At 48.5% G+C, this 15760-nt stretch overlaps 1 protein-coding gene across 1 annotated transcript in view; it reads right to left on the bottom strand.

Annotated features, from left to right (window-relative positions):
* Nucleotides 1-15760, bottom strand: part of Slit3 (slit guidance ligand 3) — a 600224-nt gene that overhangs the window by 81948 nt on the left and 502516 nt on the right. The window contains exons 13-16 of the mRNA XM_031352736.1: nt 13459-13602; nt 11707-11870; nt 1585-1735; nt 188-262 (exon numbers count right to left, since the gene is read on the bottom strand). Coding sequence (XP_031208596.1) covers nt 188-262; nt 1585-1735; nt 11707-11870; nt 13459-13602 — 534 coding nt within the window. The remainder of the gene's footprint in view (nt 1-187; nt 263-1584; nt 1736-11706; nt 11871-13458; nt 13603-15760) is intronic.

The following is a 15760-nucleotide window of genomic DNA, read 5'->3' as shown; positions in this document are numbered from 1 at the left end:
CCATGGCATATAAGATCTCCTTGTACCCGACAACTCAATGACATCCAAGCTTCGCTTTGGTCTGCGCTGTGTCCCTGACTTCCAGTCCAGGGCACAGCAGGGGACAGGAGGAGGTTCAGGAGCAGGAGTGAAAGGTGAAGGGCTGGGAAAAGCTGAGGTGGCTGCTGCATTCCCCAGTTTGACTCACATTTTCCGCAGATTGGGCAACTTCTTGAAGATCCCAGTGGCCTCCAGCACAGAGATGTCGTTGTCATTCAGTCGCCTATGTGGGAAGGCAGAAAACACTTAGCTGAAGTGAGGCACCTCCTGTGCTACTCGCCTGTGGGTCTTCCTCACGTGGCCTTCGTTGAGTTCTGCCCGAACTTCACAGTCAGTAAAGTCCAAGAGAACCTTGAAAAACTGCAGAATAAGGCAAGGGGCTCGGCAAGTAGAGGCGGATGGGAAAGGGCAAAGAGAGACAAAGCCTTAGCCTTCCCATGCCTCCTTCATGGGACGGTGGCTTCTTGCATACCGTGCACAGTCATATATTGCTATTCAAACACACAAAGACCATGTATCTGCCTCTATTTTATGGGGGGGGGGTTAATGGTAACCCAAACACCACAGGGAGATTTCCTCAGGGTCTCCTGAGCCCACGTTGCTCAGCTCTTTCCTGACTACTTCTGTCAGCTCAAGGTTTCTGTGCTCAGGGTCTGTTGTGCTCAGAGCCTCGCTGTGGTGCCCTCCAATGACTGGAGCAGTCAAAGAAAGCAATAATAGCCACCAGTTTGGCACTATTTATCCACGGCTCACTCTGTGCCAAGAGTCTGGAAGAATATTGTGTTGTGTCTCTTTCTAGACCTTCTGAAGTGTAGACCATGTCCTTGTCTCCCTCTCCACTGACACAGTGGGGAAATGGTCTGGGGGGGACTGGGGGCTGGAGGGGACAGAGCTGAGGTAAGTATCAGGCCTGTAAAACACCACAGGCCATTCCTTATTCTCTTCCATCCTTCAGGTTTTAGTTTATCCTGTTTTAGGTCTTAAGAGCTTGTTTGGAGGGTCTATTGGGGAAGGTCATCCTCTGTAGCCAAGTGTGGCACTTCTGGGGTACACACATGGAGCAGTGAAGGAGGGTAGGGATACCCACCTAGATGGCCACATTAGCAGAATCAACCCTGGTATCAATGGGGTGATGGATGTCATAGCCAGACTGCCCTTACACCTTTGCCAGCTTTAAAATAAATCAACATCCCTTTCTAGGGACTATTAGGAGGTTCAGATACATTTAATCATCTTATTTGCATTTTTTGCCTCGTAATGATTTTTTATTTAATATCTATTTTTCTGGAGATTCTATAAGCTCCTAAGGGCCAGCAGGTACACTTACTTTGTTCATTGTAGAAATGAAAGCCTAGAGCAACACCTGGTTTTATAGTGAGTGTCCAGAAAACATTCATAGAACTAATGAACAGTTTACACTTGCAAGCAAGCTGCATATATATTTCTGGTGTTTTCCTTCTCAGCCAAGTACACAGAAGACCCTACTTGGCCTACCTCAAAGTGACCAGGTATGTATAAAGAGAGGGAGGGAGGGGTAGGACTTACAGGTCAGTGGTATATTCAGGGAGGTGGCTCGGGATACGGGCTAGCTTCTGGTTGGAGCAGTCCACAATGGTGCCCTCACAGCGGCACTTCTCAGGGCACACTAGGTCCATGAAGCACTCACTGCTGAATCTGTTGCGATAATCCTCAGAGCCTATATGGGGCCAAAGAGGGCATCATCATTTCAGTTTTCAGGTGCAAGGTCCAAAGTTTGTGGGGAATGAGGTAGTTGGATGAGTTGGAATGTGTGTGTGTGCTCACATGCACGCACGTGCATGTGTGGAATGCATGTGTGGAATGCATGGGCTTAGGAGGAACGGCTTATACGGCAGATTGTAAAATAGCAGGCGAAGCTGATGACCATTCGGCCATCTTGGCAGCACTCCCCACACTCCTCGTCTATGTTGTTTCCACATGGTCTTTTGTCACTCATCACTTGCTGTCTTCCAAGAAGCCAGGCTTCAGATCTGTGGGCTCTTATGCTTTGGTGGGTCATGGACCCTTTCAGAACTGATGAATATTAGGGATGAAAAATGTTCAGAGAAATACTGCAAGACACCTCTACAGAATCCAGCCTACAACTGCAGGAGAGTCTCTGGCTCCTTGATGCTTACCATCTAGAGACTGAAGATTAAGGTTGGACTTTTGTGGGGGCTACAAAAGGTTTGAGAAAAGGGTCACATACTTAGAGGTCTTCCTGGACTTGCAGACCATGTGTAAAGGAGGCCAGATACTCATTTGGTGTTAATTGACAACCGGTGTCTTGTCTGACCTTGATTTCGACAAGGATTGCGCACTAGGGTATCTGGAGGCTACCACTCTGATGCTTTGGGAATTTGGCTTACAGCTACCTGGGCCTTCTTTGTTTTGTTTTAAGAAAGGACAGATATTTGAGATATATTGACAATGAACCCAAATCTTAAACACAGTGAAACTGAAAACGCATCCGAGGGTCAGACCTGCATAGAAAGGAGGTTCTCATCGAAGCCAGTCAAAAGGCAGTTCCCAAGAGCTAGAAGTTGGGGCTCAGATTTATTGATTTATTTTCAAAATTTCATTCCCTTCAAGGTCGTTCTGGAATGGCAACAGGTCTGACGGTCTGATATCTCTGAGGCATGCCCTTGGGGCAGGCAGCCAGACCTCTGTGAGCACGTGAGTTATGACAGTGGCAATAGGGAGGGGTGTGTGGCTCTCCTTGTTGACGGTGGGTGCTGGACTTATGCCCTCTGCCACACTCACATTCCATTGGCACACTGCTAGGCATAAAATGTGAGCTTAGTTCACGTTTGGGTAAGGCCCAAGTGGGACGTCATTGGCACCTGAAGATCCTGTGTGTATCTCTAAGGTGTTTGAGGGCACGGACCCCAGGCATCTGGTGAATGGCTTGAGCCATCGGCATGACCATGGAGTGTGAGTGGTCCCCTTGTTTTAGCAGTACATCTGGCCAGGCTTTGCAGCTTCTGAGCTCCTATTTCCCAGGGGTTTGTGTAAAGATGAGAGTAAAGCAGAGTCTCCAGGAAAAAGACAAGCTAAGTATGCGAGCATGTGATTCTACTCCAGTGCCTCCTAGATCGTGTGGGAACATCTGGTAGTTAGAGGCCACGGAAACACTTGTGGAGCTCATGTTGGCGCTGACATTTACTGCACTGGATCCAGCAGCCTGACGCTACTCCCTAAACCTCAAATGGGGCATTCCTCTTAACCCCCCCAAGGTTAGCACTTGACTTTGTAGTTGAAGACCCTAAGGTCTGTGGGGCTCTTGGTGTATGACCAATGCACTAGGACCAGCTTTCAAAGACCCATGTGGCTAATGCTAGGAAGCTGTAGTGTGCTTTGTGACTGAACCTTGACTCCTATGTCTCTGGCAACAGCCGTAAGTCTGAGGTGGTGGAGGCAGACACATGGGTCTCTTCTCCAGTGAGCTATGACAAGGAAGCAGGCAAATGGCTTACTCCCTCCCTTGCTCTTGCACTCTCCTCTCTCAGATATCTCCCCATGCTCACTGATAATCAGGAACACGATCAGTTGTGCTCGTTCAACCTGGGATGCTCGTTCTCATGAAGTCAGGAACATGGAGAATGGAGTCAGAAGTCTGGGTGTATCCCTTTTATTCCTCTAATTACCTTCCCATCCACTCCCTTCATCCCCCTTTTAGCAGTACATCTGGCCAGGCTTTGCAGCCTCTGAGCTCCTATTTCCCAGGGGTTTGTGTAAAGATGAGGGTACCCTTAGGCTTGTGTGAACAGAACCTATGCATGGATCTCACAGTTTTACAGCAGCCTTCTGGGGTAGTGTTTTATGTAAATCTCTCTTCCCTTGCCTGCACAACTCGCCCTACTGAATAAACCCTTCCCTTATGTTATTTCTCTTTGGATGCATCAGAGTGCTAGGTTATATGCAACTCCTGCCCAATGAAAACCCATTCTGGTCCTGTTGGTGGCGCTACATGGTGACATTGTAGGGGGGCATTTTGAATGTGCACGGTTATGTTTCCTACAGAACATGTCTATAATGGGCTATAACAGAGGAACCCTGACTGCTGATCAAAGGCAGAGAGCAGGAGGAAGTCGGTTTGCACTTCACCGTGAGCCTGCAGACGTGCACCGGCTGGGAATGGCTGCCTATTAAATGCATTTTCGTTTTAATCAAGGTGAGAGCAGCCTGTAGTTAGCAGGAATCGCTCTCAGTAGTATCGTTAGGTTATAACTGGCAGGCCTCTGCAGTGGAGCCGCTGACCCATTTTAATGAAATGATTTTGCAATTAGATTCGATGGACTAATGTATTCTCTCCAGCATTTCCCCCTGCTGTTTTTGTTATTGCCCTGGTTTGTAATAACGAGGGGGTCGGAGAGTGATATTTTATATGAGTGGGAACCAGAAATGTTAATAACGGCGTATGTACATAACCGAAAAAGTTCATTTCCCAGTCAGAGCCGGCACGAAATGCCACCTCCGTCACTTCATATTTCATTACGGAAGCTACCCAGGGTTCCTCGGAGCCATTTGTTATGCCTAATGCTCATAACTACCCAAAAGTATTTTTAACTTTTCCAGAGCTTTAAAAGTCAATTTCAATCTCAACACATATTTGTCACTGCCAGAAATACTTTGGGAGAGAGAACCAACTGAAACAGGTTTCAGCTCTTTCTCTTTGGGGTGAGCTCAGGTGGGCGGGATCTTGCAGGATTCGAAGACAGGCCATAAAGTCCAACCCCAGCTGGAGATGGCCTCAGAGGATCTGATGTCACCTGGCTGTTGCCTGCCTCTGCCCTTGTAGCCTTCTCCCCCATTTGCAGACATGTCAGAACAATAACACATGGTATATAATCAGAGACAAACTTTAATAGACAGAGGTTGGGTGAAAGGTTAAAATCCACAGCAATGATTTTTTTTTTTTTTACTTAATTATATATGCTTCTTCTACATCTACTTCTGGGAGGAAAGTGTGAAGCAAGCATCTATAAGACTGGCAAACTGTCTGGTCTAGGGTCAGAAGTAGTAAGGGACACTACTAGGACACAGATAGGATGGCTGCTGATGTTGGTCGGCTACATTGGGCGCTAGCCTTTGGGCAGCCAGCATGTGGACCGGAAGTCACATGTTCACCATTATGTGATCGGCGGGGAAAGCCAATGAATATGTTCACAGTTCTCCTCCTCTATCCCAAGCATCTCCAAGATGGCTGGGATGAGAGGAAGAACCAGGGGTGGGGGTGTTCAAAAGTCTGTCAGAGTTTCTCAGCTTGAGAAGGAAGCAACATGGACAAGTGGAGGGTGGAGTCGTGAATGGTTAAACGGAAACAAGGACATCCCACACACAGGCACCCATTCTTAGGCTGGGCTGGGGGAACCACACACCTGTGGTTGAGAAACACTAGCTGTTGCAGAAAGAGTTTGGCTATCATTTGGGCAGGAAGCTGTCCCTGTAGCCCAGTCACCTGCCTGAAAACAGACGGGGAGGCCTATGGTGCAGCCACAAGCCTGCTGCCGTAGCGTCATGGAGATGCTGAGGGAGGGCACTATCACGGATTAATTCCACAAGGCCTGGCCCTGGTACGATGTGGGCAGTGTTAAAAGTGTTCCCTCAGCAAAGAGGAGAAGGACACTTCTCTATGTAGGAGGGACTGCTTGTATCCATGAGATCCTGTATGATCCTGTCGGAGAAGAATAAGCACTTGAACAATGCTTTCTCTCCTTTTTACTCCAGTCATTTCTAATAAGAGATGGAAGCTGGAAACAGAGTGTGAGAAACATCTTCAGTTCCCTATCAATTCAAGTCAAAGTTTCTAAAAAAAATTTCTTTTCAAGGCAATGAGTGTCCAGATGAGGGAGAGCTACATAGCATGGGGGCAAAGCCCAGCTAGTTGGGAGCTAGATAACCCTGGGCCAGTTAGTTAATACCCTGCCTCAAACCACCCTTATCTGTAAAATGGGATTGAAAGTATTGTAAAGGGTGATGATGATGATTAACATCCAGAGACCGACCAATAGTAAGTATACACTCCAACATTCAGAGGAACCAAGAGGACAGCCATCACTCGTCAGTGGCCGGGGCCTTTCTCTGCACCACAATCAGAGAGGAGATAATTAAGTCACACACCTAAGTATGGCTGTGTTTCCACCTCAGCTTTTACTCCTGGAGTAAGACATAGGCTCCAGCAGAGAAAAAAACCGACAACAAGGTCTTCTAGTTATACTGGGCCCAGGATTTATCAAAACACAAGTTAAAGGGAAGGTGCCATGATCCTTCTCTCTGGGATCAGAGGCACCCAGTGTCTGCACAGACCTCTCCTGGCCTCTGAAATGGCACCAGATGAAGAGCCCCACACCTCCATGTTAACTACAGCCCAAGGTTAAGAGAACAGGTTGCATATCAGGGTTTGCAGGGATCTAGGTCTAAATACTCATGAGGAGTGAGAGCTGGGGTCAGAAGGAGCCCCCTTTCAAGTTCAACATCTCAGACCCATGTCTGTTCTACCGGTTCTCTATCTACATTCATTTCAAAAGAAATGCACACTGAGAGAGGTGGTGGTGAAAGTCACGAGCAACTCACCCTCTGCATTAGCTGCCTACCGCTTGGTATCCCTGTGCTGGGACTCTCCCATGAAACCATGGGGCATATATCTTAGGTCCTCTTCAAGTGGCAAGTTCGAACCTAGCTGTCACTCTTGAGGGTTCCTCGAGACCAGACTTGGGACCTAGTGACTAAAGTTCATTAAGTTATGTGGATACTCTTAGTACTGCCTCCGTGGGCTTCTCTAACCTCCTGTCACCATGTACCTGACTACTTCAGGATTCCACCCCCCCCTTCCCTCTGAGAGTTAAGACTGGAAGAAGTGGGTCTGGCAGGCGCGGTGATCCAGAGCAGAGAAGAGTCCAGCGGTGGTGGTGGCAGTGGCGGCGGGCCATGCTGCAGGAGAGAGCGATGCTTTCCGCGGTGCTTGACAGAACCATGTTCCGTTTCCATCGTTCCACCACATGGTTAGATCAAGCACAAAGGAAAGCCCCGCGGCAACTGGTCAGAGTCAAGGTCAGGAAGCAGCATCAGAGAGAGGACAGGAGCGCTCAGAGGAAGCAGCGTGGAGAAGCAGAAGCCAGAGCAGGCCCCCACTGAGCTTGATTAGTTAGTACCAGTAGTGTGGTCCACTGGATCCTGCCAAAGACAGGGGCCCCCACCTCCCAGTGCCCTGCCCCAGGGAGACTCAGCAGGAAAGAGGGACAAGGTGGGAAACCTTCAGACACTCATATCCATGAGCATCCTGTTATCTGACACACCAGTTACATACTAACCCAGGATTGAGCCTGTAAAAATCTGTCCCATCCCACTATGGAATCTGATATGACACAAAAATCAGCAAAACCTCTCCTCATGCTTTGTGACACAGGACTGACCCCACAGCTGATGGGCCCCACGGCAGTCCATTCCCTTTAAATAAAGACATTGCCCATAGTTCTCATTGGTCTAGCACAGCATAATTTCATCTCCAGGCAAATCTTCCCTTCAACATTCCATAGCTCTGGAGGCTCCTAGGTACTTTGCAGGGTCTCCTGCCCCCCCGCCCCCACTCCCTGGGCTGATAGCCAATCACTCCAGATGGTTTGAGGTGCAGTAGAGGGGAAGTTGTGGACTGAAAAGCAACCACATCTCAGCTGGACAAAGAACAGAGCCTCAGTGGGGCCATAGGTCTAGGAAGGAGACACCTATAGTCACCACGGTCTAAGAACACAGTAACAGAGGTAAGCTAATGCATGGAGGGTGGTTGAAAGGCTGGCTTCTGACAATGGGTTTTTGTCAGACTAAGAGAAGGAAGGAACGGGCCAGAGAATCAATTGATTAGCCTCAGAGTAAGACATCTGATTTTAGATTCCTTTTGATTTCTAGATCCCTTCTCTGGCTGGGAATCATGGGAGAGGGTTAGGTAGACTCAGTCTACTGATTTTGTATGCCATAGACTCAATCTTTATATCCTGTCTTCCACAGGTCAGATTTTTTTCCTACTTGGCATCAAGCTGGAGCTGTGCTATTTCAAAGAAATGCAGCCACATGACCCTGACCATCTCTGTTGGACACTTGACTTCTGATAGGAGGGACAGGTTGCTCTCCTCTACTATAGTTTTGGGGACTTTCTTCATTGACAAGGTGCTCTCGTTCTCAGCAGCCCAGCACTGTGGGTTGTGCACACTAATGGTCCAGGTAGTGCACACCCATGCCTGGCCTCATTCACCTCTCTTTCCCCATCTAACCTGATAGACTACAGCTAATCCTGGGAATGTGGGCTCCGCTGCAGTTTGATACCTGGAGCTGCAGGGCTCTGGGAACACTCTGGTTCTAAAATGTTACTGTGAGTTTGATCAGGGCCTCGGTATGAGTAGGGCACGTTTCACAAACTTAGAACATCCTTGTGTGACTGGGAAGGTGAGTCAGAGGGTAAAGGCATCTGTTGCCAGGCCTGGTGACCTGGGTTCCATCCCCAAGCCCCATGTAGTAGATTAAGAGACTGCCGAAAGCTGTCCTCTGATCTCCATGTTTCTGCTGTGTCATGCCACATGTGCGTGCACACACACACACACACACACACACACATACACAGACATGCTTGTGCACACTAAACTAAGGAAATATAATTTAGTTCCTCTCTGGCCCTCTCTTTGCTTTTCTAAAATGACACGGAGAGTCCCAGAGGTAAATGATGTAGAATCTTCCATACTAGTATGCTAGGATCATCACAGCGTCTAGGTCATGACCAGAAAATGATAGCCCGAACTTAGGGCTTTTCTGCTGGGGGTCTCAATTTTCTCTCTAGGGTGGACTGGATGAATTCTGAGGTCTCTAAAGTGGCCCTGTGTTGTACCCAAAGAGTTCTACACTTTCCACAGAAACAGCTTCTTTAAAAAAAACAGGGGGTGAGGATGGAGCTTTGGACAGCATGATAGAAGGCAGGCAGTGTCCTTCAGCTGCTGCCAAGTGCTCCCTGAGGGTGGGGCCTGTGCTGAAGGACCTAATCTGATGGTTAGATCACCCCTGGCGGGCAGCATCCACCTCTAAACGGATCTTGGTCTAGGATGGTAGATGCAGCTGGTAGAGAGGCAGAGCAAATTGGCTGGGAAGCCAGACGCCCTACCCAGGGAGGGGCTGTGCGTGTTGCAGGAGCAGCCCTCAAATTGGCTCCTAATCGCATCAGCTCTCTTTTCAAGGGGGCTGCTTTTAGGGGAAAGTAAAATGCAGAGTTATTATCTGTCAGCTCCAGTCCATGTCACCTGCCACCCCTCAGCCCCTCCCCTTTCTGGAGCTTCCTAGAAACACGAATCTTTAGGTCTATGGTTTCTGTATCCCCTCAAGGCCGAGGTCGATATGGCTCCTGGTATTTCTCAAAGCCATTGTAATCCCTCTGCTCCTTCACAGCTACATAAGGGCTACAATAAGAGCATACCAAATGCTCTGAGTCACAGCTACATAAGGGCTACAATAAGAGCATACCAAATGCTCTGAGTTCAGCTCAAGTGGGCTCTGAACATCACTACCTCTACACCAATAGGCTTTCTACTTGATATTTTTTTCTTAATGACACTTTATACAAAGTCAATTCAAGACTTCTGTCTGTCTGTCTGTCCTTCCCTCCCTTTCTTTTTCTTTCTTCCTTTCTTCCACCTATTTTTCGTCCCTCATAAGAAGATCCTGTAAACACCAAGGTAGGCAGGTAGACATTGGCCCAGCTAGATTCAAAACTAGCTTCATTGTTTCCTAGTTCCACTGTCTACTTCTTGCTCCCTACTCTTTGTTCTTTCTGTATACGTCACCCATACCTTGCCACCTGTCCCAGCCTCAGTCAATGGTAGGTCCCTGCCATGATGGTGACACTACAGGGCATGAGTCATTGGATCTAGTGTTGACTCTGTCCCTCCACCGTCCCTCAGGGTTTAGACTCAATCTGAGGTCCTGGGTGTTGGCAGGATATTCATGAGACTGAAGGTCAAGGATGGCAGGTGGCTTTCTGCCCTCCTCTGACTTCAGCAACCCTTTCTATGGGAACCACTGACTGGCCAAGCTAATTAACTTTGCCCCAAGTAGGCAGAGAAGAAAGAGGGGATAGTTCTGAGGATAGTTGTAGCATTGGAAAGGGATGGTGTGCTATAGATGACACTTGGTGCTGGGGGTTAGACTGTCTGCCCAGAGGTGTTCCCAGACTCAGGGAGGAATCTAAGGAAACAGTGTTGGAGGCAGGTGTTTAGAAGTGGAACCAAGAGACTAGAAAGAAAGCAATTCAAGTAGCTGGATCACCTGCTGTCCTAGACTAATAGGGCAGTTACAGAGCCTGATCTTCGTTACGTACTGACTGTGATGTGAGGGTGACCTTCACCTTGGAGCCCTCGGCTCTCTTTGCTATAGAGCATGGTCTCACCTGATTACTCCAAGTGGCTACTAGAAGAAGCAAATCAAACTGGGATCACTCAGGACAGTGCTCCTCACAGGTGAAAGAGGTTTGCTCACCGATACCACTACGCTGGAGAAGACAAATAGGCAGCTAGTGTCCTTACTATCACAAAGTCCCTGCCTCTCTCTAGATCCTCTCCAGGTATTTGCTTCTGCAGGTTAAAATAAGATAAAAAAAAAAAAATCTCAAGTGTATCATCCTGGTGACACATATTCCAGAATTTGACTTAAGTGATAAAGAACATGGTACAAGAAACTCAAAATCTGTCTTCTGGTCTTCTGATGACCAGCCCCCATGCCAGCATTGTTCCTGAGAAAACACACTGACTGAGCACTCCAGTGAGATGGGTGGGAGCACGGTTCTTGCCGAGATACACATCGCCAGGGTTGGCTCATTCTATCTCGGTGCCTCCTGCTGTCTGTTTATCAGCCTTGGTGAGCTCAGCTCAGCACAGCACAGCCCAGCACAGCACAGCACAGTCCTGATTTTTTTCGATAGAAAAAATGATAATGATGTCTAATTGCTCAGCTCACGCAGCCATTGGTGAAGGAGACCACCTTTCTTTCCAAGGTGGCCTAAGAGGTCTCTTGCCATTTGCCTTATGTCCTTCCTGGGTGAAAGTGGGGGAAAGACAGTCTCTAGACAGAGCTGGGCATGGGAGCACAAGTTTTGCTTCTTCTCAGTCTACGGTTCCCTCTATCATCAGAGAAGAGCCATCTGTTTCAAGGAGGCAGGAAGATATTTGTGAAACCTGCAACCTAACCTCTTATGGTTGAGGGCTGTTACCAAAGCCTGGCTGCAGCCCGCCCTGGGCTATATTTATTTCAGTGCCATTTGGGGAATCTGCTTCAGAGACTACAAAATAAATCTTGGTCTCTTCTCAAGCGCATGTGTGCGAAGGCTGCCCAGCCTCCACCTAGCTCTATCGAAGAGGAGCAACTGTGTCTGGGTTCTGTTTCTCCCAAGCTGCCCACCGCTCCCCCATGCTTTTATTGTGTGAGTGTGTTTTATTTTAAATCCATAAGGTAATTGGTTTTCTGTAGGACTAACTGAATTTCCCCAATTTAATTTGCAAAGAAGCTCCCCAGGAGCCATTACAGCGCTCGCTGTCCTCCAGATTGGATTATTGGCCTCTCTGGGGCTGCTGTATTCTGAGTCAGAAAGTGGGGCCCCCGCTCCCGTAACCTGATTACCTGAGCAGCGGAACTTCTTGCTTTTGATCTGGCTGATGCGCTTGTTGGCCAGCCGGCGTGGGCTGCTGCAGCGGGCCCCACTTGTCTCAATAGGGTTGTCCTGGAGGTAGTCAGCCAACCACTTCAAGTGGCAGTCGCAAACAAATGGGTTTTGAGCTAAGTGGCTGAAAGAGGGACAGGGCTGTTAATCTGGAGTGACCTGTGGTACCTCGTTTCACCACCACCCTGTCATGTGCTGGGCCCTAGCAAACTGGTGTGGGGTCCTTTCTTCGCTGTCCCAGGAGGTCTAGGGGGGGGGTGCCACTTTCAGAGAGGATTCAAAGGAAGGGTCTGAGGCCAGCTGTCTGCTAAAGGCAGCATAGATGCAGCCAACATCTGGTCAGGGGAATCAGTTTCCTGGTTCTCCCCTCTCGAGGCAGGACCCCACTGCTGTCTGGCTCCACTTTACCCATGCTGGATTTTGATGGACAATGCAAGCTGAGAGCTTTAAGAGTTTACACTTACAATAACATGCATTTTATTTCTCTAATCTTGGTGATACCAGGCACATACAGCAGCTGGCATAGTGACGGGCTTATGGCAAATGCTCCACATATAGTAGTGGGTATTGCTGCTGTTACTGTTACCATCACAGGAGTGCCAAGGGCCCCGCCTCCTCTGATCTGTAAGAACAACTCCGAGCACTAAGCATGGAGCTTCACGGTGCTTCACGCGTGGTCGGCATTCAATATCAAGCAGCTGTTCTCACTTTGTATTGGTTCCTGCCTCTCACTACTAAGGAAATAAGTGCCAGATGACTTCCAGGGTCTCCAGAAGACCTCCAGGCTCATCGTAGGCCTGGAGCTGGCACTGAAATCTGTGGTTGGAACTGTGAAGACCACAGACCTGAGTGAGATATGCACTCAGGTGATCTGCTTTCCTGCAGGACTCGCACACACCAGCAGTACTTGGGAAGTATGGGTTGGGTGTGTGTATAAGGCATCCCCAGAAAGCCTGTATTAGAGGCTTGGCTTTGTAGGGTGTGGGGAGTTGCCAGAGGGAGGGGATGGGTTCTCACAGAGATAGAGAATGCTTAGAACATCACCATGGCTACTGGGGTTATGAGCACAGCTTGCAAGTTCTGCCAGGATCCTGCTTCATACTAGCTGCATTTTTAAAAATCCATCCATCTATCTACCTACCTACCTACCTACCTACCTACCTACCTACCTATCTATCTATCTACCTACCTACCTACCTACCTACCTACCTACCTATCTATCTATCTATCTATCTATCTATCTATCTATCTATCTATCTATCTATCTATCTATCTGTGTCTTCATGCATGATAGAAGAAGGCATCAGATCCCAATAGAGATGGTTGTGAGCCACCCTGTAGTTGCTGGGATTTGAACTCAGAACCTCTGGAAGAGCAGTCAGTACTCTTAACCACTGAGCCACCTCTCCAGCCCCCATCTCAGATCTCTAGCTGCAATGCTGAATTAACTATCCCATCTCTTAGTGCCTTGGATTCATCGCGTAAGATCTGGAGGTGACAGTAGCATCCTCTTGGGTTGTGCTGGGAAGCTTACATGCTTGAAAGTGAGATAAACCTCATCACAGTCAGGCCCCAATGCTTGCTTGGTACAGTTAAGTGCGTTGAGCTTCATCTCCCACCCCTGTTGCAAACACTAGAAATCCTCCCACAGGGCCTCAGCTTGCCTTTGTTTTGGTGGGAGGGGTCTGCCACTTCCAGGGCAGTGTACTCACAGGGTCTGGATGGACTGCAGCGGAGCAAAGAGCCCCTTGCTGATAGTCTGCAACTTGTTGTCATACAGAGAGAGCAGATTGAGGTTCTGTAGGTCCTGGAAGGTGTTCACCCGCAGGCAGTTGATCTTGTTGGCATTGAGGAGGCTGTGGGCAGAAGAGAGGCTTCTGGTCACTGCCAGTGGAGGAAAGGCTGGCTGAACCTGCTGGTACCACTGGAAAGTGGCCATCCCTCATCTATGTGTCTTTTCTCTGCTGCAGCCCAAAGAAAGAGAGACTGCTTTCTGTGACTTCCTAGACTCTCCCCATTTTCCCCCATCACTATGGATGCTGTGCTGCACACGGCCTCGCACCTGTACCTGGCCTCGCACCTGCACCTGGCCTCACACCTGCACCTGGCCTCGCACCTGCACCTGGCCTCACACCTGCACCTGGCCTCGCACCTGCACCTGGCCTCACACCTGCAGCCTTGGACAAAGGTTGGGAGTAGAGCTGAGAGCATTGCACTTTTCTGTTGTAGAGTTCAGAGCTTCCAGGCATCACAAAGAAGAAAAAAAATCATTTGGCACAACTGTTTTAATGCTTTAGTAGATGGAGTCAGGGCAAGTTTTGATTCAGAGAACTCCTTGGAGCTTGTTTAGATCACTGATTTCATAGGAAATCTAATAAAAGTTGTAGACCATCTCCCAGGGAAGAAATGTATTCGTGGGTAGGCACATACATGTAAGTGCGCACATACAAACACACACACACACACACACACACACACACACACACACACACACAACCCTTGTCTTTATCATAACCTTATACCTTCGTCTACTACCCTTCAGCCCTACTGGTCATCTGTTGTTCCTCAGGCACACCCTAACCCCTCTCTCTATCCCGTTCAGCACAGCTGGCCTCTCTACTCAAATGGCATCTCCTCAGAGAGGCCTGCTCTGATCCTCTCACCTTCCTCAGGGCAGCCTGCCCCAACCCTCTTGGCCCTCAGCAGGGCCCTATAGTCCCAGTATTGTCCCCTATACCATTCCTTCCTGCTTTTCACCTTAATCTGTGACTTGACATTTGTTAGTTTTCTTTTTTGACCATGTATGCAATCTGGGGTAACACAAATGCCATTTCTTCAACTCTCTCCCTTCATTACCAAGATTTATCCTTTATTAGGTCACATATCCAGCTCCATACACACCTTCAGGGGCCTCTCTCCTTGAAGACAGATCTAATTTGGGTCCAACTTTCTTACCCACAGGGGGCCCTTTTGGCTATGATCATAGCTTTTTGTACTGCTCCTCCCTTCACAGACCAACACAAGAAGTGGGTGAGACCCTGGCCCGGCTGATGCTCCGAGCACCACAGACAAATTTCAGAACGCAGCGCTGCTAAGTCAAGCAACTTTGGCTGAGCATTTCCTTTATGGCCCTTGACTGACTGGTTGTGCCCTTGAAACTACAGTGAAATCATTTCTCATTCCTCTTTGAAGGAGACGGAGAAGAGCCAGAGAGTAAGAATGTTGAATTTTTAAATATCACTTCTTAAGGCAGACTTGGAACTCCCTTGGTGGTGAATACCTTGGGATTCAGAAATGGCCCCCTTGCTGTAGGAGCATCTCAATACCATAGTCCACAGGGACTGGAGGTAGCAATGCTGAGAGGCCCCTCCCTGGGCACCAGCCTCCCTCCCTTGCTGTAGGTCTGTTTCCCTTGCAGTCCCCTGTGCTATCCAGGTGCACGCAGGCAGCTGTAGCAGTGACAAGCAGAAGAAGAACAGCCTGTTTAATCTGGCTAATAACGGGCAAGGTCCCTAGGGTCCCCACAGATGTCCTCCTGCCTCAGAGTGAAAAAAAAAAAAAGCTCACGTTGCTAGAATATTCTTTGTTTTCCAAAGTGCCTTCCTGACCCCTGTTATTCTCGCTATATAACCTGGGCAGATGGGCAGAGCCATCTCACAGTTACAGGCGAAGAGACTGGAGCAGAGTCTGAGGGCTTTACAAGGTCAGGAGAGTTTCCAGGGAGCACGCTGTGAGGAATTATGATAACCAGGTCTCTAGAGGGCTCAGCTGCTTCTTTACGAATGCCTTATCTACCCTGCCAATCTGCCCACCCCCTCTGTAACACTCCTCCAACGATTTCCTGTGCTTCTTGTTTTAGATTGTGGTCAAGGTCATTCTAGGTGGGGGGGGGCGGGCATTTGAATGAGGCTGCAACATGAAGAGAATAACAGTTATTCAACCACGTTAGAAATGGGTCTTTCACATACAAGATTTTATCTTATTTTTAAAATTAAATCTATAAATTTGTTTTTT

Source organism: Mastomys coucha, unplaced genomic scaffold (genome assembly GCF_008632895.1).
Source record: "Mastomys coucha isolate ucsf_1 unplaced genomic scaffold, UCSF_Mcou_1 pScaffold5, whole genome shotgun sequence".
Taxonomy (NCBI): Eukaryota; Metazoa; Chordata; class Mammalia; order Rodentia; family Muridae; genus Mastomys; species Mastomys coucha.
Note: the sequence above shows the minus strand (reverse complement) of the source record. Positions and strands in the feature narration are given on the sequence as shown.